The following is a 26,277-nucleotide window of genomic DNA, read 5'->3' as shown; positions in this document are numbered from 1 at the left end:
ATTGCTTTGTGTATTTTCTTTCACCAATATCAGTTCATCTGCATGAAAAGAAAAGTTGATTTTCAGCAAAAAAACAAAGTATCTGTTCCAAAAGTAGAGTTAGTCCTCGGAAGGGCAGCCTAGAACAAATCTCAGTAAGGTTGTGGGACAAACGGCTTGGAGCCACTGTCCATTACTAAGTAATAGAAGCGAAGGAGGATGGAATGCTTTAGAAGAAAGGGAGGGCGGGAGGTATTCAAAGGATGGATAGAAGATAACATTGAAATGGGATCAGATGGGGAAGGACAGCGGACCAGAAAATGAACACAGCTACCAGAAGAGCAGAGAGCGTGTAGGATGGAGGGAGAAATCGAGGTCCAGGGTGCAGGAGGGAAAGCTCGGAGATGAGCCCCGCCACTCGTGTCCAGGCCGCCGACCCCCGGCCGGGTGAGGTCACAGGCCCTTATGAGGTGGGGCAGACGGGTGCGGCCGCAGCGCTCTCTAGTCCGGGCGGAGGCGGCGGCGACCTCAGCCGCTGCCCGGAGCCCCGGAGCCCCTGCAAGGCGGCCGTGGCGACGGCATCCGAGGAAACCTGGGTCCCGCGATCGACCAGCGCCGGGTGCTCAGTGGGCGGAGCATCAGGGCGGTCAGGTGACCCGGGGGCGGGGCCTCGTTGCGCCGGAGCCCGGGAAGGAGGTGGAGCGAGAGCGTCGCGCCGAGCGAGGGGCCGAGGGGCTGAAGCACCCGCGTGAGGACCCGCAGACACCTGAGGGAGCGAGGGACAGATTGGGGAGTCGTAGGGGGCCGACGGTGGGACCTTCAGGGGACAGAGGTGGGGAGGGGAGACCCGCTAAGGCGATGGGGAGGAACAGCCTCTGAGGCTGAGGGAGAGAAGACGGCCACGCGGTGTGAGGTACAAAGTAGAACAGTTCCGGAGATGAGTGAAGGTTCCAGAAAGGGCAGTGAGGTGACGAGGCGGACAGTCAAGGGGCAGAGTGAGGGATGACTGGGCCGGAGCCGGCAGTCCCTCAGAAATGGTGGTGGTTCTCGGAGGGTGGCGGTCACTGTGGCGGGGAGGCTTCCCTGCTCCTTCGCATACAGTTAGACCTCCGTTAGAGCGCTTGTTGCCACCTTCGCAGGTGGTTTTCTTGTCTACTTGTCTACTTGCTTTTCTTCCCAAAGAAGTCATAAGCTTCACAAGAGCAGGGCCCCTTGGAATCCTCCACCGCGCGGGGTTTGGCATGAAGTGGATGTTCACTTAATATTTGTTAAACAAAGGTGGCGATTGGGGGTGATCAGTAGATGCAGTGACGTGGTTATACAATTGCATTTAATGGACGTGTGCCGTCAACAAAAGTGGAGAAGAGTGAGTGAGTGAGGCAGCTCGTGAGGGAATCGGTGTGGAAGGAAAGAGTGGAAGGTACTTTGTGAGGGGATGTCCCTCTGAGAAGCAGTCAGTTATTCTGTGGAGGTGATGATAATTCATCAAGGGAGAAGGTACAACTGTGGAAGCACAATGTAAACCTTAAGGCCCTAAACAAAATTAAGTCTTATTTTGGGCTTCTGGAGTCAGAAGCTCTTTGTTTTCTGCCTCAGCTCTGCCTCTCTCTTTACTAGGAAGCAATGGAGTTTTACTGAACTATCCCTGAATTCAGGAGTCAGAGACCTGAAGTTTGCTACTGTGTATTTTCTTATGTACTTTGTGTGCGCAAATCACAATCTCTTTGTGCATCAGTTTCCTCGTGTAATTAATAATTAAGGGGTTAGACTGGAAAGATTTCTAAGATCATTCTAGCTCTGTTATGGATTCTGTGATGTCATGTAACATCAAACAAGGAGTACCCCCCACCCCAGCCCTTAACATATATATATGTTTTTTTAAAGATTTATTATTATTAATTTATTTATTTTTGGTTGCGTCAGGTATTAGTTGCAGCACTTGGGATCTTCGTTGGGGCATGCGGGCTCTTCGTCGTAACACGTGAGCTTCTCTCTAGTTGCCGCACGCGGGCTTCTCTCTATTATTGTGGTCTGTGGGTTTTCTCTCTCTAGTTGTGGTGCGTGGGCTCCAGGTCGCGTAGGCTCTGTAGTTTGCGGCATGCGGGCTCTCTAATTGAGGTACGTGAACTCAGTAGTTGTGACACGCGGGCTTAGTTGACCCGTGGCATGTGGGATCTTAGTTCCCTGACCAGGAATCGAACCCCCGTCCCCTGCATTGTAAGACGGATTCTTTGCCACTGGACCACCAGGGAAGTCCCTAACATATATCTTTTAAGTTACAAAATTTTGAAAATTCTATACTTTGCCAAGGACTGGAAAACCATTTAGTAACAATACAACAGCTTGATCTACATAGGGAATGAATCAGTCATGATATTAAAAAAATACCTTTGATGTATCAGAGAGTTTTGAATTTTCTCACTTCTTTTTGGTAGTTTTTGATGAGTCAGATGATGACAACCAAGAAGCAAAGGAAAATGAGAAAGGATGGTGTGTGGGGGGGAGTGTGGTGGGCAGAATACAGGATGTGGCTGCTGGTGACTCTTTTGTCTCTTACTCTCCTAGTACCACTGGGACCTTTGCCAGAATAGATGCCCTTCGTGCTTCTCATAGCTGTTTCTAGACTTTTCTTCCTCCCATTCTCAAAACTTTCAGTTTTGCACCTCACATCAGATTATACCATGCACTACTACTCCTTGTTGCAAATTTCAGCTCCAGGCTTTCTACCACTCTAGCAATACTTCTGTCATAATTCTTGTGATTTAGTATTCACATAGATGATCCTTTGAATATCTGGTCTCTCAGTTCTTGCCCTCCTCTCCTACAATAATTTCACCTTTCCTCAGTCACTTGCTCCCTTCATAGCTTCTGTCTTATATTACCAGTAACTGAAACTCTGTTATCTCAATATGCTGCATTCTCCAGCCATCACATTCCTACCTTTAGTTAAAAAATTTTTTTTAAAATGTCACCCATTCTCTGTTGTCCTTACTTCCCACCCACCTACTCAGTTTGTTTCATGGTCAGTAATTAAAACCACTCCCTTGCATTTGCCCCCAGTTCCCTTACCACCTTTTCAGTTCATTTTACTTTCTTGGCTAAATCACAACCCTAGATTTAATCTAGATCTCTGCCTACTGAGTTTCAGCATTTTTGCAATGAACATGGTTGGAGGAAAACACACAACCATGATTACTGTTCACTTTAAATTCATGATCACTTACCTAAAGGGACCCTTCAAGCTGTCCAGCGATCATATCAGATTCCCCTGGGCTATTAATTCTATTTTTTTTTAATTTATATTACCATTTATTAGTTTTGCCCATTCTTTAAATTTTTTTATTTTATTTGTTGAAGTATAGTTGATTATATGACAATATTATATTAGTTTCAGGTGTACAACATAGCAATTCAATATTTTTATAGGTTATACATTTAAAGTTACTACAAAATAATGGCTATATTTCCCTGTACTGCACAATATATCCTTGTTGCTTATTTATTTTATACATAGTTGTTTGTGTCTCTTAATCCCATAACTCTATTTTACCCCTCCCCACTTCCCTCTCCCTACTGGTAACCAGGAGTTTGTTCTCTGTTTTGTTACATACATTCATTTGTTTTCTTTTTAGATTCCACCTATAGGTGATAATATGAAGTCTTTGTGTTTCTCTGTCTGACCTATTTCACTAAGCATAATACCCTCTAGGTTCATCCATGTTGTTGCAAATGTCAGAATATCATTCTTTTTTATGGCTCAGTAATATTCCATCACACACACACACACACACACACACACATCACATCATCTTTATCCATTCGTCTTTTTTCTTTTTTTTTTAATAAATTTATTTATTTATTTATTTTTGGCTGCATTGGGTCTTTGTGCTGCGCACAGTTTCCTCCTCGTGGAGGCTTCTCTTGTTGCGGAGCACGGGCTCTAGGCGTGTGGGCTTCAGTAGTTGTGGCTTGCTGGCTTCAGTAGTTGTGGTTCACGGGCTGTAGAGCACAGGCTCAGTAGTTGTGGCATATGGGCTTAGTTGCTCTGCAGCATATGGGATCTTCCTGGACCAGGGATCGAACCCGTGTCCCCTGCATTTGCAGGCAGATTCTTATCCACTGCGCCACCAGGGAAGCCCTTAATTTTCATATTATTAAAGATTCTGGTAATGCTTCTCACATATAACATTTCTGAAGTTTTTAATATTTTGTTAGTGTGTTAGAACTAAAATTTGTCTTACTATTGGTGTTTTGCTTTTGACTTATATTTAATGCTTATTAGCATACTGCTTTATTTTCAGCATTGACTGATGTCATCAAAGCTATTGATAAAGATGAAAATATTGATTATGGAGATCTGAATACTTGTCTTCAAAATTTTGGAGTTTACCTTTCTAAGCCAGAATTTCAGAAGATCACAGAGTTGACTGAAGCTGGCAGTAAGTGATATATTTTCAGGAAAATTGGGTTGATGCATGTGAAAAGAGGATCAGTTTGCTATTCTTTTCCTCCGAATGATGACTTTATAATCTTTGTTAGAAAAAGAGTCCATTAAAATTAAGCCAATACTGAAAAGTACAAAAATACTCAAAAGTACAGCAAGACACTCAAAATCTCATTGTCCAGAAATAAGCAGTCTTAATAGTCTTTTCAAACCTTTTTTTCCTAGGTAAAAATGCAAACAAAAAGAAAGTAGGGTTTGTGATTTTGCTTTCTGATTGACAGAAGTTAGGACAAAAGGTATTAAGTGGGACAGAGAAGGACTGTTTATTATGTCAAAGCTGACAATTCACAATAAAGGTACCAATTTTTTTAGGTGCCCGTAGAACATAGCAGCAACTTTCCTAAAGAGAAAGGGTGAGCGTAAGGTAGAGGGGTGGGTGAAGTTATAGATGAAATAATAATGGCCATAAGTTGATAATATTTGCAACTAGGGAGAGTACATGAGTGTGCATTGCCATATACTTTCTTTTTTAAAAATTAATTAATTTATTTTTTTGGCTGTGTTGGGTCTTCATTGCTGCACGCAGGCTTTCTCTAGTTGTGGCGAGCAGGGGCTACTCTTTGTTGCAGTGCATGGGCTTCTCATTGTGGTGGTTTCTCTTGTTGTGGAGCACAGGCTCTAGGCGCATGGGCTTCAGTAGTTGTGGCACATGGCCTCAGTAGTTGTGGTATGCAGGCTCTAGAGCACAGGCTCAGTAGTTGTGGCACATGGACTTAGTTGCTCCGTGGCATGTGGGATCTTCCCAGACCAGGACTCGAACCCGTGTCCCCTGCATTGGCAGGTGGATTCTTAACCACTGCGCCACCAGGGAAGTCCACCATTGTATATATTTACAATTTTTCGTAATAAAGAGTAGGGGTGTGTGTGTGTGTGTGTGTGTGTGTGTGTGTGTGTGTGTGTGTGTGTGTGTGTGTGTGTGTGTGTGTGGTGTTGAAGGAGACCAGCTTTCCTGGATGTCAAGTCTCGTTATAAAGCTATAGTAATTTAAACAGTGTGAGAATGGCACAGGGATAGAGAAATTGACCAATAGGACAAGATAAGGAACTTCCAAATCTATCTACATACATATATGGCAACATATATAATGAGGTGTTAGATCACAGCAGGGAAAAGAAGCACCACTTAATAAATGGTGCTGGAATTCAAATGAAAAAAATGGAATTGGATCCTTATCTATATACCATATTCAGTAATAATTTCCAGATGTGAACAGTAAAAGTTTTAGGGAAAAAAGAAGAAAATTTTTCTGACTTAGAGTTAGGAGGGATTTTTAAAAAAATACAAAATCACTAAGCAGAAGAGAAAAGATTGATAAATTTGGTTACATAAAATTAAGAACTTCTCTTTACTAAAACATAATACAAGGAGAACAAGCCACAAACTGAGTAAAGATTATTTGCAACACTTATAACAGCAAAGGATTGTTGTAGAGAATATATAGGGAACCCCTATAAATTAACAACCCAATAGAAAAATGGCTAAATTTCAAGAACAGTCATTTCCAGGTGAAGAAACACAAATTGCTAATAATCATATGAAAAGCTTCTCAATATCATTAGTAATCAGGGAAATGCAAAATTTAGGTCACAGTGAGATAACTTTTTATACGCACTAAACTGGTAAAAATTAAGCTGTCTACTAATCTAAGTGTTGGTAAATATGGTGAAAGTGATAAAACAACTTTGAAAAACGTAGTATTTTGTAAGGTTTTCATATCCCTGTGGCTTAGAAAAATCCATTTTTAGCTATAAATTCAAGGAAATCTCTTGCACTGATTTACAAGGAGACATATTCAAGAATGTTCATGGCAACACTGATCTTAATAATAACAACAAAAAAAGAAACAACATGATCAGTGACAGAATGTATAAATTGTGGTATATACCTTTGTTGTATAATGGAATATTAATGGTGTACACATGAGTGAAAATGAACATAGCAATATAGCATATGGATGATTGTTGGATATATAATATTGAATGAAAAAAGCAAGTCTCAGATCGCTATAGTGTAACAAAAGCTTGAAAACAAAATTTAAAATAATTTATTTATCCAGTTACAAATTATATGTAAAAGAGCAAAAGATTGGTAAATTTTAAAAATTCAGTAATATTCTCTTTGTGGGGGAAGCAGGATAATGGAATGGGAAAAGCACAGAGGCAATGGTATTAATAATCTTCTTCAGCTGGGTGGTGGCTTCCCAGTGGTTTGGTGTATAATCACGCTTCATAATGAATATATGTTGCAAATATTTAGAAAGTTATATGTTCCTGTTAGGGAATGTAAATCTTAACTAACTCTATAATTCCCCCAGAATTTTTCAAGGTCTCTTTTTTTTTTGTCTCCAAAAATTTGGCTAAGAATACAAAGTGATTTGGTGCTCTTTGAAGTAAACGCTCAAAGATTTTTAATATTGGGAATAGGAAGTATACTGTGCTGTATTTTTTACAGTGCATTAGAATTTTTTTTCTCAGTGGGGTAAGCAAAGGACTAGGGTTATCAAAAGCTCATTATATTTATATAAAACCTTTATATCTGGCCTTAGAAAATTCTTAGAAATATTTTATCCATTCTAACATTGGGATATTATGAAGAGTTATACATAATCAAGGAAAGCCATTGTCTAGGTATAAAATGACTATTAAGATGTTTAATGGTTTCAACAGTATACTAAAGATATCAATGTGAATGTTAGCCTGATGTAGAAGAAACAGAGAGTCAAGAGAGCTCGCTTCTAATTCTTGATCTTGCATTTCCTACTGTGAACGTAGAAAAAAAAATCATATCACGTATGTGTTTTTTTAAAACATGTAAAATAACATACTAATTCTTTACCTACATTTTTTTATTTTGATGATGGCCATTCTGACTGGTGTGAGATGATATCTCATTGTAGTTTTTTTTTTTTAACATCTTTATTGGAGTATAATTGCTTTACAATGGTTTGTTAGTTTCTGCTTTATATTTACCTACATATTTTACTGAGTTGTTGCAAGACCAAGACAAGATAAGTTTAAAGTTAAAAATGTTGTACACTTGTGGCTAGAAGGATTTTGACAAATTTTCTTGGTATTTTCAGGGTTTAGCTTTTGCCTGTAAATTGAATTGCTTTTCCCCCTTATACCCATATATCTTTAGTGGTTAGTATTAGCTGTTGGATATAATTATGTTATCTCCCTGAATATATAACTTATTTTATATAATTCAGTATTTATCATAATAATTTAATACTTGAAGATACTGAAGAAAATGTGTTCTTTTCCCTTCAGAAACAAAAAAAGTGAATTTTAAAGAATTCATTGATACTATGATGAGCAACACGGAACGCTTCTCTGAAAAATTATGTTAGAACATCGTATCTTGCGCTTTTTGTGGACTAAATGGTTTGACAGATTTTAGAAGAGCTAGCCATCCTAAAGATTAAAAGAGCTAGCCATCCTAAAGATCGTCAGGCAAATAAATGCCTGGCTTCGTGCTATGTTTGATCTTAATCTTCTCCATTACTGATTCCTAAATCTAGAACTTCCACATGCAAATGAATTGAAAGCTATCATAATCTTACTGTTCAACCTCATACTTTATTATAAAGAGCTAGAACCACATATATGAAATTCATATTTTGGGAGGGTTTAAAATGTTTTCTTACTTTGGGAAAGCGATGCCATCTAGTGACCATAGCTGAGTACTATAATGCAGAATTTCTGGTTTCAGCTATTCATATTTTTTTTCATTTTCCACTTTATTCAATAACATTTATTGAACCATTACTATGTACCAGATTATATGTTAAGCTGTGAGAGTGCTAAGGTGAAGAAGACAGTCTTTGTCACTAAGAAGCTCACTGTAAAAAAATGTAAGGTCATATATGTATATTGGAGTGAAATTAGTACTTTGAAGATTGGGGCTAAAAGTAGGAATGCGTTGTTTTGTGCCACATATTAGGTAATAGTGCACTTTAAGTAACAGCTATTTTTACCTTATATATCAATTTAATTTGTCTCCTATACAAGGAAACACAATTGATTAATTGGATGCAAGGATTATTTGCATTGTCAGGCACTTTTCCTAGGAATTTCAGTTTCATGGAGATAAAAAATTTTATTAGCACAGGGTTGTATAATATCTTATTCATATCTGTAGTTATATTTCCTTTCTCACATTTTCTTCAAGTACTTTTTTAATTAAAGTAAATGCAATAGAAAATAATTTTAATAGAACCATTTCAAGCATATCCAATGACTGGACATATATTTTTACATTGTGTACTCATTCAGATTTTATGTAAGCCACTTGATCATTCCATGTGGCTGTCATAGAATTTTAGTTTTTATTCTTTTATCTTGGTTTTTATTCATTTACTTACTTTTATTTTTTGTAGTTTACAAGATAATGGCTATAATTCCTTGTGCTATACAATATATCTTTGTTGCTTATCTATTTTATACATACTAGTTTGTATCTCTTAATCCCATACAGCTGTCTTGTCCCATCCCCTCTTCCCTCTTGCCTCTCCCCACTGATAACCACTAGTTTGTTTTCTATAACTGTGAGTCTGGTTTTGTTCTTCTGTATACATTCATTTGTTTTATTTTTTCAGATTCCACACAAAAGTAATTTCATATAGTATTTGTTTTTCTCTGTCTGATTTATTTCACTAAGCATCAATCATATTCTCTAGATCCATCCAAATTGCTGCAAATGGCAGAATTTTGTTCTTTTTTATGGCTGAGTAATATTCCATTTGTGTGTGTGTGTGTGTGTGTGTGTGTGTGTGTGTACACACATACCGTTTCCTCTTTATCCATTTATTTGTTGATGGACACTTAGGTTGCTTCCATATCTTGGCTATTGTGAATAGTGCTGCTATGAACATTGGGGTGCATCTATATTTTGAAATTAGTGTTTTCTGTTTTTCCAAATATATACCTAGGAGTGAAATTGCTGGACATATGGTAGTTCTATTTTAGCTTTTTTAGGACCCTCCATGCTGTTTTCCTCAGTGGCTGCAACAAATTACATCCCCACCAACAGTGTACAAGGGTTCCCATTTCTCTGTATCCTTGCCGATATTTGTTATTTGTGGACTTTTTGATGATAGCCATTCTGACAGGTGTGAGGTGATATCTCACTGTGGTTTTGATTTGCATTTCTTTAATAATTAGTGATGTTGAGCTTCTTTTCACGTGCCTTTTAGCCATCTGTATGTCTTCTTTGGAAAAACCTCTATCCAGGGCTTCTGCCCAGTTTCTGATTGGGTTGTTTTAAACTGGTAGTCATTTAAGTTCAAACACATTCTAAAAGGTCTACAGTTTTTACTCACCTCCCCCACATTTTGTGTTTTTGATGTCATATTTTGCATCTTCATGTTTATCTCTCAACTGTTTATTGTACTTACAGTTGCTATTACATTTTTTTCCAGGTGGTATTCTTCTGTATCACTTTAGTCTGCCAATCATTCCTTCTAGTATTTTTTTTATTTCAACTATTGAATTCTTCATTTCTGATTAAGTCTTTTTTATATTTTCTAGTTCCTTGTTAAAATTTTCACTGTTCATCTATTCTTTTCCCTAATTCAGTTAACATTTTTATTACCAATGCTTTGAATTCTTTATCTGGTAAATTGTTTATTTGTTTCATTATTAATTTTTTTCAGGGGTTTTCTTTGGCTCTTTCAGTTGAGAGCAATTCCTCTGCCTTTTCATTTTGCTTAACTTTCTGTGCCTCTGTTTAGGTAAAACAGTTACCTACTGTGGTCTTGAAGGGGTTTTCTTATGTGAGGGCATCCCTATACAGACAGGGTGTGCACAGTACCTTTGGTGGGAGAGCTGGATTTGGCATGGACACAGGTCACATCTTTTCTCAGAGTGTGCTGGTAGCTATCACCTGGTAGGGGTGGGGCTAGAGATGAAGGGGCTAGAGATGGAGTGAGGTGTGAGGTAGGGCTTCTCTGCTCAGTGGCCATCCCTGCCCTATCAGGGTGGGGTTTGATCCCAAGTTGCTGAAGCAGAAGCCCTGAGGGTTGGGCCAGGCCTGGCTCTGTTCCCTTTAAGTGTGTGCTTTCCCTTCTTCCTGCTCCGGGACCCTTGCCTGAAAGGGGAGGAGAGCTGAAGCAAGTGGAGTCCATGCAGGTTCTCGGCTTGTATCGATCTCAGACAGAGGTCTGAGGTATCTCCAATATGCTACCTGTGCAGGGGCCAGCAATTGTTTCTGTCACTCCACTCAGATGCAGTATTGGGTGCAAGTCTGCTTTGTCCTTCACATCCAATCACTGCCCCCAGCCTCCACTGCCCCCACCCTGTTGTGGAGCCACACCACAGGGCAGGCAGGGCCTGTGTGGACTCTCAGGGTGTATTGGGGGTGAGCTGTGGTAGAGTGGCCACCCTCAAAGAACTGGACTGTTCCTGATGTGTTGCTTGCGTAAGCACCAGCAAATATTATATTTATTGATATTCTTAATTTAGTATTAGAATATGTTTTATTTTTGAGGTTGAAGGGGAATCTGGCTATTCTCAGTCTACCATATTGCCAGTTCTCTCTTTAAAAGCACTCATTCAGGTTTTTGACCTTGGCACTTCATACTAGCTTTTTACGAAAAGTTAAATCTCATCTTGTTAAATCCAATGGTCAATTTTCTGTCTTCATCTTGTTTACCTCTAGCAGGTTTTAATATGTTTCTTCTTAAAAATTTCTCTTCTTCTGTCTTCTGTGACACTGTAGTCTCCTAATGTCCCTCTCATCTTATTGGCTCTTCCTTTAAAAAAAAAAAAGAGAGATAATTGACATTGTGTAAGTTTAAGGTGTGCAATCTGTTGATTTGATACACTTATACATTGCAGTATGATTACCACTGTAGTGTTTAACTAACACCTCCATCACATCACATAAATATTATTTCTTTTTTGTGGTGAGAACATTTAAGATTTAGTCTCTTAGCAACTTTCAAGTGTATAATACAGTATTAACTATAATCACAATGCTGTGCATTAGATCCCCAGGGCTCATTAATCTTCTAATTGCAAGTTAGTATCCTTTGACCAACATCTCCCCAGTTCCCCCACTCCCCAACCCCTGGTAACCACCATTCTATTCTCTGTTTCTATGAGTTCTGCTTTTTTAGATTCCATATATAAGTGAGATCTTATAGTATTTGTCTTTCTCTGTCTGACTTATCTCACTTAAAGTAATACCCTCAAGTCCACAAATGGCAGAATTTCCTTCTTTCTCGTGGCTAAATAATATCCCATTGTATATATACCCCTTCCTTTTCGGTCTTGTTTGCTGGCTGCTTCTTTTCTGGATGACTTTTAAATATTAGTGTGATCCCAGATTCCATTCTGAGTCCCATTCTCTAAGGCTTTTCCTGAGTGATCTTATTGCTTTAAAATAATATCTGTATTCTTTTGACACCCTATTTATTTATCTCAAACTTAATGTGTATGAAAAAGAATTCTTATTCTTTCCCTGATCTTCCCTATATCAGAGTGATACCACTCTCCACCCAGTTGCTCAGGTCTCAAACCTATAAGTTCTTCATGGCCCCCGCCCCCTTAGACTGTTATTCAATTCATCATTAAATACTCTCAGCTTCATGCTCAAAATGTATCCTATATTTGTCCACTTCTCCTTATCTCTATCACTCTCACCCTTGTTGAAACCACTATCATTTTTTTGTGTGTGAGCTACTACAATAGCTTCCTAACTGCTTGATCTTCAGAAAGTTCGTTGTCTACATTGCAACAGAGTGATCTTTTATACTTTTGTAATATGATAACTTCACTCCCCTGTTAAAACTTTCCAAAGGTTTTCTATTGAAATTTTAATCAAACAAAATTTCCTTCCATGGTCTGCAGTGGTATATTAAAGAGGAAGTAGTTATCCAGGAAAGAATTTTTTGGGGAATAGCAAAAGCTATTTAATTCATGGTTTTATCAGTTGGACATGTTTGTGAATTCAGCCTTTTGTAAATCTATAGTTCAATGAAAGTTATTCTTTATAATGATTATTTAGGGGTGCAGACATTATAAGTTCTTGAAATATTTTAGAATCTTCAAAGATATACTTAATTTTGTGTTATTTTATTCTGCTTTAATATTTGAAAATTGGCAATTAATTTATACTGTATTTGTTATTCTTCTTAACCATAAAAATCTCAATTCCTAACTATTCCAGATAATAGTTTGCTGTATTAACTTCTTGGACAAGTATGTTGTAAAACTTGTGTTTTATGTACCCTTTAGTATTGCCTGATGCTATTGAAAACCTCCACAATCTTAGCAAAGAGAAGATGAGTGCTCCTGACCTGTGGAATACTCTGTCTAGTTTGAAAAGTAATTTAAAAAAAGACGAATTCCTAGCTGCACTGAAATTAGCAACAGTTGATGGTGAGTATTCCAAATACTAAAATTAAAAGATATATGGTTTTATCTTCTGTCAATCTTTATTTGTCCTTGTATCTTGTATTTGATTGATATGCCAATATATACATTTAGGAAATATAAAGAAAGCTCAGATTGTTTGTCCTATAGAAAAATATTAATATCTAATATATTATTACTCTATACTGATCAAATATGTATTGACTGTAACCGGATGAGGCCAGCAAGTTTGGCTTCTTGCTGATTGACAGGCCAATACTCAAGAGACAAGTGTTGGTGGAAAAGGAAAAGTTGTTTTATTTGGGAGGCCAGCAACCTGGGAAGATGGTGGACCAATTTCCTAGGACCATCTCCAAGTTGTTGGTTAGGAGACAAAGGTTTTACAATCAGTGTGGGGGAGGGGGCTGCAGGGTGTGTGAATGGCTTGTGCACAATCTCAGATTGGTCGGTATCAAGGTAAAGTTTCAGGCAACACCAATCCTCTGGCTTTAATTGGTTTGGGTTCTATGTGCTTGCATAGCAGTTTTCATCTGAGGGGTGTCTGCTTCCTGTAAAAACAACTGAGGAATATGTGTTAGGCCTTTATCAATATCTTCAGGGAACTGGGAGCTCAGTGACTCTGCTATGTGGCTGGTTTGTAGTCTAAATTATTACCAGTTTCCTGACCCAACAGATAGCTATTCTTTGTTTTTACATCTTCACATTTCATAATCATTAACTTTTTTTTTAACATCTTTATTGGAGTATAATTGCTTTACATTGTTGTGTTAGTTTCTGCTGTGTAAAAAAGTGAATCAGCAATACGTATACTTATATCCCCATATCCCTTCCCTCTTGCATCTCCCTCCCACCCTCCCTATCGCACCCCTCTAGGTAGACACAAAGCACCATGCTGATCTCCCTGTGCTATGCGGCTGCTTCCCACTAGCTATCTATTTTACATTTGATAGTGTATATATGACCATGCCACTCTCTCACTTCGTCCCAGCTTACCCTTCCCCCTCCCGGTGTCCTTAAGTTCATTCTCTACATCTGCCTCTTTATTCCTATCCTGCCCCTAGGTTCTTCAGAACCATTTTTTTTTAAGATTCCATATATATGTGTTAGCATATGGTATTTACTTTTCTCTTTGTGACTTACTTCACTCTGTATGACAGATTCTAGGTCCATTCACCTCACTACAAATAACTCAATTTTGAGTTATTTTGAGTCAGTTTTACTTCTTCTCTTACGATTTGAATTCCTTTTATTTCTTTTTCTTCTCTGATTGCTGTGGCTAACACTTCCAAAACTATGTTGAATAATAGTGGTGATAGTGGGCAGCCTTGTCTTGTTCCTGATCTTAGAGGAAATGGTTTCAGTTTTTCACCATTGAGAATGATGTTGGCTGTGGGTTTGTCATATATGGCCTGTATTATGTTGATGTAAGCTCCCTCTATGCCTACTTTCTGGAGAGTTTTTATCATAGATAGGTGTTGAATTTTGTCGAAAGCTTTTTCTGCATCTATTGAGATGATCATATGGTTTTTCTCCTTCAGTTTGTTAATATGGTGTATCACATTGATTTGATTGATTTGCATATATTGAAGAATTCTTGCATTCCTGGGATAAACCCCACTTGATCATGGTGTATGATCCTTTTAATGTGCTGTTGGATTCTGTTTGCTAGTATTTTGTTGAGGATTTTTGCATCTATGTTCATCAGTGATATTAGCCTGTATTTTTCTTTTTTGTGACATCTTTGTCTGGTTTTGGTATTGGAGTGATGGTGGCCTCATAGAATGAGTTTGGGAGTGTTCCTCCCTCTGTTATATTTTGGAAGAGTTTGAGAAGGATGAGTGTTAGCTCTTCTCTAAATGTTTGATAGAATTCGGCTGTGAAGCCATCTGGTCCTGGGCTTTTGTTTGTTAGAAGATTTTTAATCACAGTTCCAATTTCAGTGCTTGTGATTGGTCTGTTTCTATTTTCTATTTATTCCTGGTTCGGTCTCGGAAGGTTGTGCTTTTCTAAGAATTTGTCCATTTCTTCCAGGTTGTCCATTTTATTGGCATGTAGTTGCTTGTAGTAATCTCTCATGATCCTTCGTATTTCTGCAGTGTCAGTTGTTACTTCTCCTTTTTCATTTCTAATTCTGTTGATTTGAGTCTTCTCCCTTTTTTTCGTGATGAGTCTGGCTAATGGTTTATCAATTTTATCTTCTCAAAGAACCAGCTTTTAGTTTTATTGATCTTTGCTATCATTTCCTGCATTTCTTTTTCATTTATTTCTGATCCAACCTTTATGATTTCTTTCCTTCTACTAACTTCGGGGTTTTTTTGTTCTTTTTCTCTAATTGCTTTAGGTGTAAGGTTAGGTTGTTTATTTGAGATTTTTCTTGTTTCTTGAGGTTAGATTGTATTCCTGTAAACTTCCCTCTTAGAACTGCTTTTGCTGCATCCCATAGGTTTCGGGCCATCCTGTTTTAATTGTCATTTGTTTCTAGGTATTTTTTGATTTCCTCTTTGATTTCTTCAGTGATCTCTTGGTTATTTAGTAGTGTATTGTTTAGCCTCCATGTGTTTGTATTTTTTGCAGTTTTTTGCTGTAATTAATATCTAGACTCATAGTGTTGTGGTCAGAAAAGACACTTGATACGATTTCAATTTTCTTAAATTTACCAAGGCTTGATTTGTGACCCAAATCACAAATCTATCCTGGAGAATGTTCCAGGAGTACTTGAGAAGAAAGTGTATTCTGTTGTTTTTAGATGGAATGTCCTATAAATATCAATTAAGTCCATCTTGTTTAATGTGTCATTTAAAGCTTGTGTTTCCTTATTTATTTTCATTTTTGTTGTTCTGTCCACTGGTGAAAGTGGGGTGTTAAAGTCCCCTACTGCTTTTGTGTTATTGTTGATTTCCCCTTTTATGGCTGTTAGCATTTGTCTTATGTGTTGAGGTGCTCGTATGTTGGGTGCATAAATATTTACAATTGTTATATCTTCTTCTTGGATTGATCCTTTGATCATTATGTAGTGTGCTTCTTTGTCTCATCAGTCTTTATTTTAAAGTCTATTTTATCTGATATGAGAATTGCTACTCCAGGTTTCTTTTGATTTCCATTTGCATGGAATATCTTTTTCCATCCCCTCACTTTCAGTCTGTATGTGTCCCTAGGTCTGAAGTCGGTCTCTTGTAGACAGCATATATATGGGTCTTGTTTTTGTATCCATTCAGCCAGTCTATGTCTTTTGGTTGGAACATTTAATCCATTTACATTTAAGGTAATTATTGATATGTATGTTCCTGTTACCATTTTCTTAATTGTTTTGGGTTTGTTATTGTAGGTCTTTTCCTTCTCTTGTGTTGCTGCACAGAGAAGTTCCTTTAGCATTTGTTGTAAAGCTGGTGTGGTGGTGCTGAATTCTCTTAGCTTTTGCTTGTCTGTAAAGATTTTAATTTCTCCATCGAATCTGAATGAGATCCTTGCTGGGTAGAGTAATCTTGGTTGTAGGTTATTCCCTTTCATGACTTTAAATATGTCCTGCCACTCCCTCCTGGCTTGCAAAGTTTCTGCTGAAAGATCAGCTGTTAAGCTTATGGGGATTCCCTTGTATGTTATTTGTTGCTTTTCCCTTGCTGCTTTTAATATTTTTTCTTTGTGTTTAATTTTTGATAGTTTGATTAATATGTCTTGGCTTGTTTCTCCTTGGATTTATCCTGTATGGGATTCTCTGTGCTTCCTGGACTTGATTCACTATTTCCTTTCCCATATTAGGGAAATTTTCAACTATAATCTCTTCAAATATTTTCTCAGTCCCTTTCTTTTTCTCTTCTTCTTTTGGGACCCCTATAATTTGAATGTTGGTGCATTTAATGTTGTCCCAGAGGTCTCTGAGGATGTCTTCAATTCTTTTCATTCTTTTTTCTTTATTCTGCTCTGTGGTAGTTATTTCCACTATTTTATCTTCCAGGTCACTTATCCGTTCTTCTGCCTCAGTTGTTCTGCTATTGATCCCTTCTAGAGAATTTTTAATATCATTTATTGTGTTGTTCATCAATGTTTGTTTGCTCTTTAGTTCTTCTAGGTCCTTATTAAACTTTTCTTGTGTTTTCTCCATTCTATTTCCAAGATTTTGGATCATCTTTACTACCATTTCTCTGAATTCTTTTTCAAGTACACTGCCTATTTCCTCTTCATTTGTTAGGTCTGGTGGGTTTTTACCTTGCTTCTTCATCTGCTGTGTATTTCTCTGTCTTCTCACTTTGCTTAACTTACTGTGTTTGGGGTCTGCTTTTTGCAGGCTGCAGGGTCGTAGTTCCCATTGTTTTTGGTGTCTGCCCCCAGTGGGTAATGTTGGTTCAGTAGGTTGTGTAGGCTTCCTGGTGGAGGGGACTGGTGCCTGTGTTCTGCTGGATGAGTCTGGATCTTGTCTTTTTGGTGAGCAGGACCACGTCTGGTGGTGTGTTTTGGCGTGTCCTTTACCTTATTATGATTTTGGGCAGCCTCTCTGCTATTGGGTGGGTTTGTGTTCCTGTCTTGCTAATTGTTTGGCATGGGGTGTCCTGCACTGGAGCGTGCTGGTTGTTGAGTAGAGCTGGGTCTTAGTGTTGAGACAGAGATCTCTGGGAGAGCTCTCACCGATTGATATTACGTGGGGCCAGTTGGTCTCTGGTGGTCCAATGTCCTGAATTCGGCTCTCTCACCTCAGAGGCTCAGGCCTGACAGCCGGCCGGAGCACCATGACCCTCTCAGCCACACAGCTCAGAAGAAAAGGAAGAAAAAAAAGAAAGAAAGAAAAATAAAATAAAAAGTTATTAAAATAGGGCTTCTCTAGTGGCACAGTGGTTGAGAGTCCGCCTGCCGATGCAGGGGACACGGGTTCATGCCCCTGTCCAGGAAGATCCCACATGCCGCGGAGTGGCTGGGCCCGTGAGCCATGGCCACTGTGCTTGCGCATCCGGAGCCTGTGCTCCGCAACGGGAGAGGCCACAACAGTGAGAGGCCCGTGTACCGCAAAAAAAAAAAAAAAAAAGACGGGAATTCCCTGTAATGCTGCCAGGAGTTTCAGTGCAGAGGAAGACTGTGAGTAATAGGACAAACTCCTGAAATGACCAAGTCAATAAGTGACAATAAAAAGAAAGCCATAAATCTCAAAAGAGGAAAGGTTTGAGTATTGTTGGAAAGCAGCAATTGGAATCTAGGAGAATGCCAAGCCTAAGGCAATGGAATATAGAATAATGAGTAGCTTTCTCTAAAAATAAATAAAAATTTTAAATTAAAAAAAATAATAGAAAAGTCTATTAGGAGGAGGCGAAGTTCAGTTAAGAAAGAAGGTAAGAGTCTTCAAGGAGACTGATGATACAGAGAAATTCAGAGTCCAAGAGGGCACTATAGGAAGGGTAGAAAAGAAAGCTATCAATGGAAAGAAAATTTTGAGTAGTAAAACACAGAATAGATTAGAGAGAGCGTAGAAATTTTTGAGGTGCTTACATTTTAGAGAGTGGAAATGATACAAATAAAAGATATGGTTAGAATAATAACCTTGAGGCAGAAGACCCATGTCTGTCAAAAGCCTGATCAAGTCAGCAGACTGGTAAGATGCTCTGTGTGTCTGAAGAGCCATTCCTTTGTCTGGTTACAGGGGAATATTAGGACTCCTGTGGTCCAAGGCTTCACAAAAGTGTTCTGAAGCAGCTTGGGGAAAACAACCCTTGTGAACATTTCCTCCCAGGCCCTTGTACAGAAGCTCACTAACTCCCCAGATACTCTCCTACCAATAGTAGCACTGCAGAGTTTTCTTTTGCAGGAACTGGAAATGATTAGGATGTCCAAATTGTCTGCCTAAACTGCATCTCTTTTTTTTTTCCCTAGGTTTATTGAGCTGTAGTTGATATATAACATTGTTTAAGGTTAAGGTATACACTGTGATGATTTGATACATGTATTTTTACCACAATAAGGTTAGTTGACACATCCTTCACCTCACACAATTACCATTTTGTTGTTTTGTTGCTAAACTGTATCTTCAAACTAAAGAGAAGAGCCATGTAAAGGAAAGTTTACACATAGCCATCCTACAAGCAGATGGGGAAACTGTTGCAGGGGGCAAGGGTAAGTGGGGCTTTCCACCCTCATAACCAGGAACCAAAAAACAAATTAGTTACCAAACAAATTTGTTAGCTTTATGCCTTACCCATGCTTGTGATAGTTTGGTGATCCCTGTCTATTTCACTCTACCACTTTACATTAAAACACTAAAAAAATCTCTATGTGCTCGTTTTCCTGGGACACAAAAAAAGAGGCGAGCTTGGAAGACTGCATCTAACTTTCTAACTGCCCAAAAATATACTGGGTGGTGGCAGCTGCTAAGAACAGAGGACGACAAGGCCACGAAATCTTTGAGATGTGACAGAGAGCCAGGCTGGGTTAAGAAAGAAAGCCCTGGAGAAAAGCCCGGTGTAGTTCTATGATATGTGATTAAGCAGACTCTAAAAAAAACAAGATTTTAATGTGTGCACAGAATTATATTTTAATAGCAGTGTTTTCCTTATTGATGTATTCTCTCACTCTGATGAATGTTTCCATCTACTGACTCACAGCCTAACTTTGATCATCATTGTTTTAGCCAAAAAGCTCAAGATTACATCTTAGCAATAGCTTACATTCTTGCCAGGTTTACTTCATTGCTTAATCAACAAATGCCATGCAGACATTTTTTTAATAATAAAGAATCATCGTTCTTCAAATTTTCAACCATTACCATGTTTTACTTTTTAAAGGTGAGAAGGTTGATACTAGTGACCTGGAAGTTTTTCTGCAAAATATGGGGATAGAGCTCACAGAAGATAAAGGCATGGAATTACTGAACAATCTTCCAGTTGATGGTGAGCATTAAAAATATCACAGTGGGGTAAACAGTCACAGTGGCCTTCAAGGAAACTTGAGTATACAGACTTAGGTGACTAATACTCCCTATTTAAGGAATCTTTCATGCACCCCTTCCCCACCAAAATGATTTCACCAAATTGAGAGCTGTTTCTGTTCCTGAGTTTTATTCTTTTAAGTGAAATAATATAAATGTCTAGAATAAAACATTTAAGTCTTTATGTTTCTAAAATTATGCATGTTTTATTCTATTTTAAAATATCTGCACTGCTGTCTGAGACTTGAATTTTTCCCTTTCTTGCAGCCAAAAGAAAGGTGTATATGAACAGATTGATGAAAGAATTGCAGTCTTTTAAAGGTGAGTGAGAAGTATGATGAAAAGGCAGTTAAAACTGAGGTCATGGAGCTTTGTTCTTGTTTTCAAAAACTTTCTGTTTCACATATTTCAGATGATTAATCCCGCTGTCCCAATTATTCAGTATTTATTCTTTATAAGCTTTAGGTACTCTACAGTCACCAAAAATTGTTTAACTACAGTAAGCCCAAAAGCAGTGGTTCCCAAATAAAGTTGTACATCAGAGTCACTGGGAGGGGGGGCGGAATTTAGCATTCAGATTACTGGGCCCCTTTCAGTCAATTTCCGGAGATAGCACCTAGAAACATATGTTATTAAATGTATAGGATTATGATAGTGTAAATCCATGGATTGGATGGATAGTTCTCCATTAATTTAGCAAGTTTCAAATCCTACTATGCAGACATACTTATAAAGGTTGATTTTAGTCTTTGCCATGACTTACCACATACCTCTAACCCCTCACTTTCGTCTCTTAAAAGTTTTCCAAGTCCCAGAGATCAGGGTTAGGAATTCCTGACTTAGACACCAAACCATATTTACTTGAACAGTTTGTTCTTTGCTCTTTATTCTCTGTACAGTATTGATGCCTAGGCATGAGCTACAATGACCCACTCTTTACATCATTACAAATATTTCTCATATCTACCCCTTTCTTTCCTAAGGGACAAAGGTATCTTTAGATAAGGTGGACACTTTCATTAAAAACATGGGAATTGACCTCAAGGAGAAAGAAATCCAGGAATTGAAGGACCACCTACCAGTTGATGGTGAGAGTTTTGAATATCAATATACCCCTTAGCAAAACTTTGCACATGAGGCCAGTATAAGGGCTGGAAAGACTAAAGATAGGATGTATATGAAAAGAAGAAAAAGAAAGAGTGAGGCCTTCAGCATAGCTGAAACCAAATAGCTATCACTTGAGAAGGAGCACCAAGAATGCTACCCAATATAGATGGCAAGTGTCACTCTCCATAGGAAATGCCAGGGTCTAACGAGAATACTGAAGACTGTAATCTTTGGGTTTTGGGTTGTTTTTTTAAAAAAATATGGAGGATTTATTAAACTAGGGATTTTGCAGATTTCAGAGCATTAAGAACTCACAAAATCATATGATCCAGTGTCCCTACTGCTAATCCAGCATTAGATAGCAATGACCAACACTTATATAGTCCTGACATGTGCAAGGCACTGTTCTAAGCACTTTACATATATAATCTTATTTAATCTTCCAAACAACTCTATAAGGTAAGTGCCATTTTAACCCTAAATTTACATATCAGGAAACTAAGGCACAGAGAAAACAAGTAGCTTACCTAAAGTCAGAAAACTAGTAAGTGGTGGACAGGCATTCTGGCTCCAGAAACTATCTCTTAACCACTGTGCTATACTGCCATGGACTACAGAATTAGTGAACTTAAGAAGATGTATAGTGAAGTTACCAACTGGATTAATTAAATTTGGCATATGTAAGACTGTTCTCATGCTAGTAGAACTGAGAAAATTTTATCAGGAAATTTTGAGGGACACTTGCCCCCTTGAGGAAGTAGTAAAGATGGAAAATTTACACAAGTCAATGAATCTGGGTTTTTCCAAATTAGTAGTACCTTCATTCTTTTTTCTTTCTTTTGTTTACTTAATTAAAGTTTCTTTAAATTCTGTGGTGCTTTACAATTTTCAGAAGTTTCACACACATGATTTCATATAATCTCACAAAAACCCTTTTCCCCCCACCTCTACAGTGCCCCTCCCCCATCCCTCTCCCCAGTACCTTTCATTCTTTCATTCTTAAAGATGTTAAAAAAAAGAAAGAAAAACTTTAATTGAATGCCTATGATGTGTCAGGCACTGTTCTAGGCCCTTGGGGCCTTTGCCTTAGTAAGAGGTAAGCAGTTTTTCCAAAAATGACATTATTTCTGATTTTTTAAACCCTTTCATAACATTTTTTTTTTTTTTGCTATACGCGGGCCTCTCACTGTTGTGGCCTCTCCCGTTGCAGAGCACAGGCTCCGGACGCGCAGGTCAGCGGCCATGGCTCACGCGCCCAGCCGCTCCGCGGCATGTGGGATCTTCCCGGACCGGGGCACGGACCCGTGTACCCTGCATCGACAGGCAGACTCTCAACCACTGCGCCACCAGGGAAGCCCTATTTTTAACTTTTTGAGGACCTTCCATACTGTTTTTCATAGTAGCTGCACCAATTTACATTCCCACCAATAGGCACGAGTGTTCCCCTTTCCCTACATCCTGGCGGACACTTGTTATTTCTAGTCTTTTTGATAATAGTTTTTCTGACAAGTGTGAGGTGGTATCTCAGTGTGGTTTTGATTTGCATTTCCCTGATAATTAGAGATGTTGAACATCTTTTCATGTGCCTGCTGGCTGTGTGTATGTCTTCTTTGGAAAAATGTCTATTCAGGTCCTCTGCCCATTTTTTAATCAGGTTTTTTTTTTATATTGAGTTGTATGAGTTCTTTATATATTTTTGGGGGGTTTTGTTTTTTTAATGTAACTGCTTTTTTTCAACAAATAGCCCATACTTTTTATTTATTGATTATTTTTATTTATTTATTTATTTTTGGCTGCACCGGATGGTTTGCAGGACCTTAGTTCCCCGCCCAGGGATCGAACCCGTGCCCCCTGCATTGGCAGCGTGGAGTCTTAACCACTGGACCACCAGGGAAGTCCCTCTTTATATATTTTGGATATCAACCCCTTACTGATATATCATTTGCAAATATCTTCTCCCATTCAGTAGGTTGCCTTTTCATTTTGTTGATGGTTTCTTTTGCTGTACAAATCCATTTCAGTTTTATGTAGTTCCATTTTAATATTTTCACTTTTGTTTCCCTTGCCTAAGGACACAGATCCAAAAAAAAAATTTCTAAGACTAATGTCGAAGAGCTTACTGCCTGTGTTTCATGGTTTCAGGCCTTATACTTAAGCCTTTAATCCATTTTGCATTTATTTTGGTATATGGTTTAAGAAAGTGGTCCAGTTTTCCCAAACCACTTATTGACTGAAGAGACTCTCTTTTCCCTTCGTGTATTTAATTTTTCAAATCTTATTATCTTCACCTGAGTCTAAATTCTGACTTTTCTTACAGAAGATGAAAAGGTTGACTTGGATGTGTTGATGGATGCAGCACTTTTACAGGTGAGTGAGAATTTGTATAAGATGTTATAAAATTGAGATTTTGATGCTCTATAGAGGATTACCTTCTTAAAGCAGTAGTTTACTCCCTCCAGTCATCATTAGTAAGTTCACTCTGCTCTTTTACATATTTATTGGTAATTTTGTCTTATTGACAGCAGTTTAGATGATTAGAGATTTAGGGAAAGTTTGGCCACTCTCCAAAAGGAGTATTAACTTGTCTAATATTTTGACCAGTAATGTGCTCTCATTTCTCTAGTGTTTAAAGAATCAGAATATAGGTGACCACAATCAATCTCAACGTGAAGTTTTTTTTTTTTTTTTTTTGGCAGTATGTGGGCCTCTCCCTGTTGTGGCCTCTCGCATCGTGGAGCACAGGCTCCGGACGCGCAGGCTCAACGGCCATGGCTCACGGGTCCAGCCGCTCCGCGGCATGCAGGATCCTCCCGGACCGGGGCACGAACCCGCGTCCCCTGCATCGGCAGGCGGACTCTCAACCACTGCGCCACCAGGGAAGCCCTCAACATGAAGTTTTTGCTTCAGGAAATACGATCTCTATGAACAGTCAGTTCTATAATTCAGGTTACGAAGTAGTTACAGAGATATTACTTGCCTGTAGAATTACGTAGATTCTACTTACCATCATAAGTCATTGGGTAGTTATACTGCCCCCTCTTACTCCATGGCATATTGACCCATACACAGGATAAAAATGTTACCTTCTTATTTGAATTAAAAAACCTTTTCAAGTACTGAATTTCACAATAACTCTATGTAAGTGAAGTCAGCTCATATATTTAAACTTCATCCTGCAGTTAAAAAATAATGTACTGGATTTAGTTTTTCATAATTTAGAATAATTAGATCTCTTAATATTATCACCTGAAACAATTCCCATCTATTCAAAGGAGAAAAGGTTGAAGCCAGTGACTTTAAAAATGTGCTGGGAAACATGGGACTCGAGCTCACCGAAAAAGAACAGTTGATGCTGTCAAAAACTCTGCCAATCTCTAGTGAGTAGTTAACATACCATCATGGTGCTCAGGGAAATGTGGTACTGTGGGCTTCTGGGTGAGAATTGTCCAGTGCCCTAAGAAACCCCCTAAGAAAAATGCAGTTCAGACATAAGAAACTGTTATTGTTACTTGTGTTTTCATTTAGAAGTGAGAAACTTCTCTCTTTTCTATTCAGCCAATGGATAAACTTTTTTTTTTATTTTAGCAGCTACACAGCTAAATTCTTCTGTAGCCCCCTGAATGCACCCCACATCCTCAGTCCCTCCCCCAGTAGCCCTCCCATCTCCCCACAATCCAGCAACTAAATTGTAAACACCTAAGAGCAGAGGACCTCTAGGACCATGTGCTTATGTTGTCAATATCCATTCTGATTGGTCAGTGGCCCCACCAGTCAGTTCCTCAGAAGTTTTACCTCCTGGGCACCTGTGTAGGCTCACCCACAAAGACCCTAGAGGCCAACCTGTGCTTCACCTGTACCTCCTGCCCAATCTCAGAGACCCCGACACATAGATATTCTGTCTCCTGCCCCAATAGTTCCTGTCCCTAATTGTTCCCCAGGCAAGAGAGAGCCTACACATCACTAAGGGGGCTAACGCCCCTGGTGACAGAATTAGCACCCTGGGCAGCAAATGCTCAATGCCTATTTGAATCCTCCCCACATACACCTGAGGCTGTGGCCACTCACTATGTCTAGCATTGTCCCCAGATTGCTCTCAAGGGGCCAGTTGTGAGAAATGCAGCATTCTTAGAATATTGGCTTTGAGAGAGCAGGATAGAGACACAGAAAGAAGCAGATGGACTGTAATGGAGACGACTGCAGGCACATGCCAGGTGCTGAGGGTTATGTCAACTCTGCAGACACTCCTACCACAGAATGGCAGACTCTGGGGACAGATAGCACCTGTGGGGTTGGGTTAGGCTGGTAGGTGTCCCTTGTTCTCTGTCTCTGTTGAATTTCACCTCCGTTTATGAAAAGATTTTGTTTAGAAAACAATTTTTTTTCTCATTTCAGTATTATTTTGTGTTACTGTTTGGGTTGATATCTATCTTTAATATCACCACTTTATAGGATCTACCATTAGATATAAACATATACTTATGGGAATACCTCATGGGCCTAGAGCATAGGCAAGGAAAAAAGAAAAAGGCAAAGGAGTCAAAGTGCAGTTAAAGAAGAGAAGAATGAGAAGAAAGATGTGTGTGAGTGTGAGTGTGTAGCCTGCATCAGCTACTGCCAGGTGTTCCAAATAGAGGCTAGATTGAGCACATTGAGAACAGTCCTTACCTCTTGTTATAATTTGAAGGTGAAATACAATAAATTTCTAGGTGAATTGTATAAAATGTCTCATAAAATGATAGAGTTTCTTGTCCTTTTTCTTTTGACTTGAATTTTACCATATCTTCCAGGAGATGGAAAGGTATATAAGAAAAGATTGCTGGATAGCGTGAAGCCTCTCAAAGGTAAGAATCATGAGAACAGCACCTAAAATTTATTGTAGGTGCTTTGCATTTGCTTTTTAAAATTTCTGATTAGAATCTTGCTACTTCAATATTCTACTGGTTTACTGATACTGAATTTATGCCTTGTAACCTACTGTTCTTCTTTGGGTATAACTACATTTGAAGAAGTCATTGTTAGTAATATGTAGCAAGTTTAAAATTTTGATTTCATTTAGGTTGATTATCTTTATCACACTTCATCATACTTGTCTAATTCTTTTTCATCCATGATTACTTCAGTTAAAAGCTACAGCACAGTGTTGAGAGAGCATTTTCTCTTCTTGACTGCAACACTAACTCTCTGGGTTCACTTAAATGGCCACTGTTTCCCTCTTCGTTTAGGGTGAATGCATACTCAAAGATAGCATCTTCCACTTCTTGGACCTGCTTGTATTTCTTATGTATATCCTCTTCTTTCCTAAGGGAAAAAAGTCAGTGTCAATAACCTAGACACGCTAATGGAGAACATGGAAATTCAGCTTGAGAAAGAGGACTATGAAGACTTACTGACCCATTTGCCAGCTGATG

At 38.6% G+C, this 26,277-nt stretch overlaps 1 protein-coding gene and 1 long non-coding RNA gene across 2 annotated transcripts; one reads left to right on the top strand and one right to left on the bottom strand.

Annotated features, from left to right (window-relative positions):
* Positions 1-444: 444 nt before the first annotated feature.
* Positions 445-26,277, top strand: EFCAB13 (EF-hand calcium binding domain 13). The gene is made up of 9 exons (XM_049702517.1): positions 445-727; positions 4,281-4,418; positions 12,721-12,864; positions 19,620-19,724; positions 20,030-20,083; positions 20,746-20,850; positions 23,190-23,236; positions 25,657-25,710; positions 26,173-26,277. The coding sequence occupies exons 1-8, from the start codon at positions 445-447 to the stop codon at positions 25,696-25,698; spliced, it is 918 nt and encodes a 305-aa protein (XP_049558474.1). The 3' UTR covers positions 25,699-25,710; positions 26,173-26,277.
* LOC125962041 (uncharacterized) lies at positions 23,759-25,654 on the bottom strand. The gene is made up of 3 exons (XR_007473336.1): positions 25,535-25,654; positions 24,203-24,335; positions 23,759-24,042 (listed from the first exon to the last, which is right to left on the bottom strand). It is a non-coding gene; the product is annotated as an uncharacterized LOC125962041 (long non-coding RNA).

This window comes from Orcinus orca, chromosome 19 (assembly GCF_937001465.1).
Source record: "Orcinus orca chromosome 19, mOrcOrc1.1, whole genome shotgun sequence".
NCBI lineage: Eukaryota > Metazoa > Chordata > Mammalia > Artiodactyla > Delphinidae > Orcinus > Orcinus orca.
The sequence above is the reverse complement of the archived record's forward strand: the minus strand, read 5'-3'. Positions and strand labels throughout refer to the sequence as shown.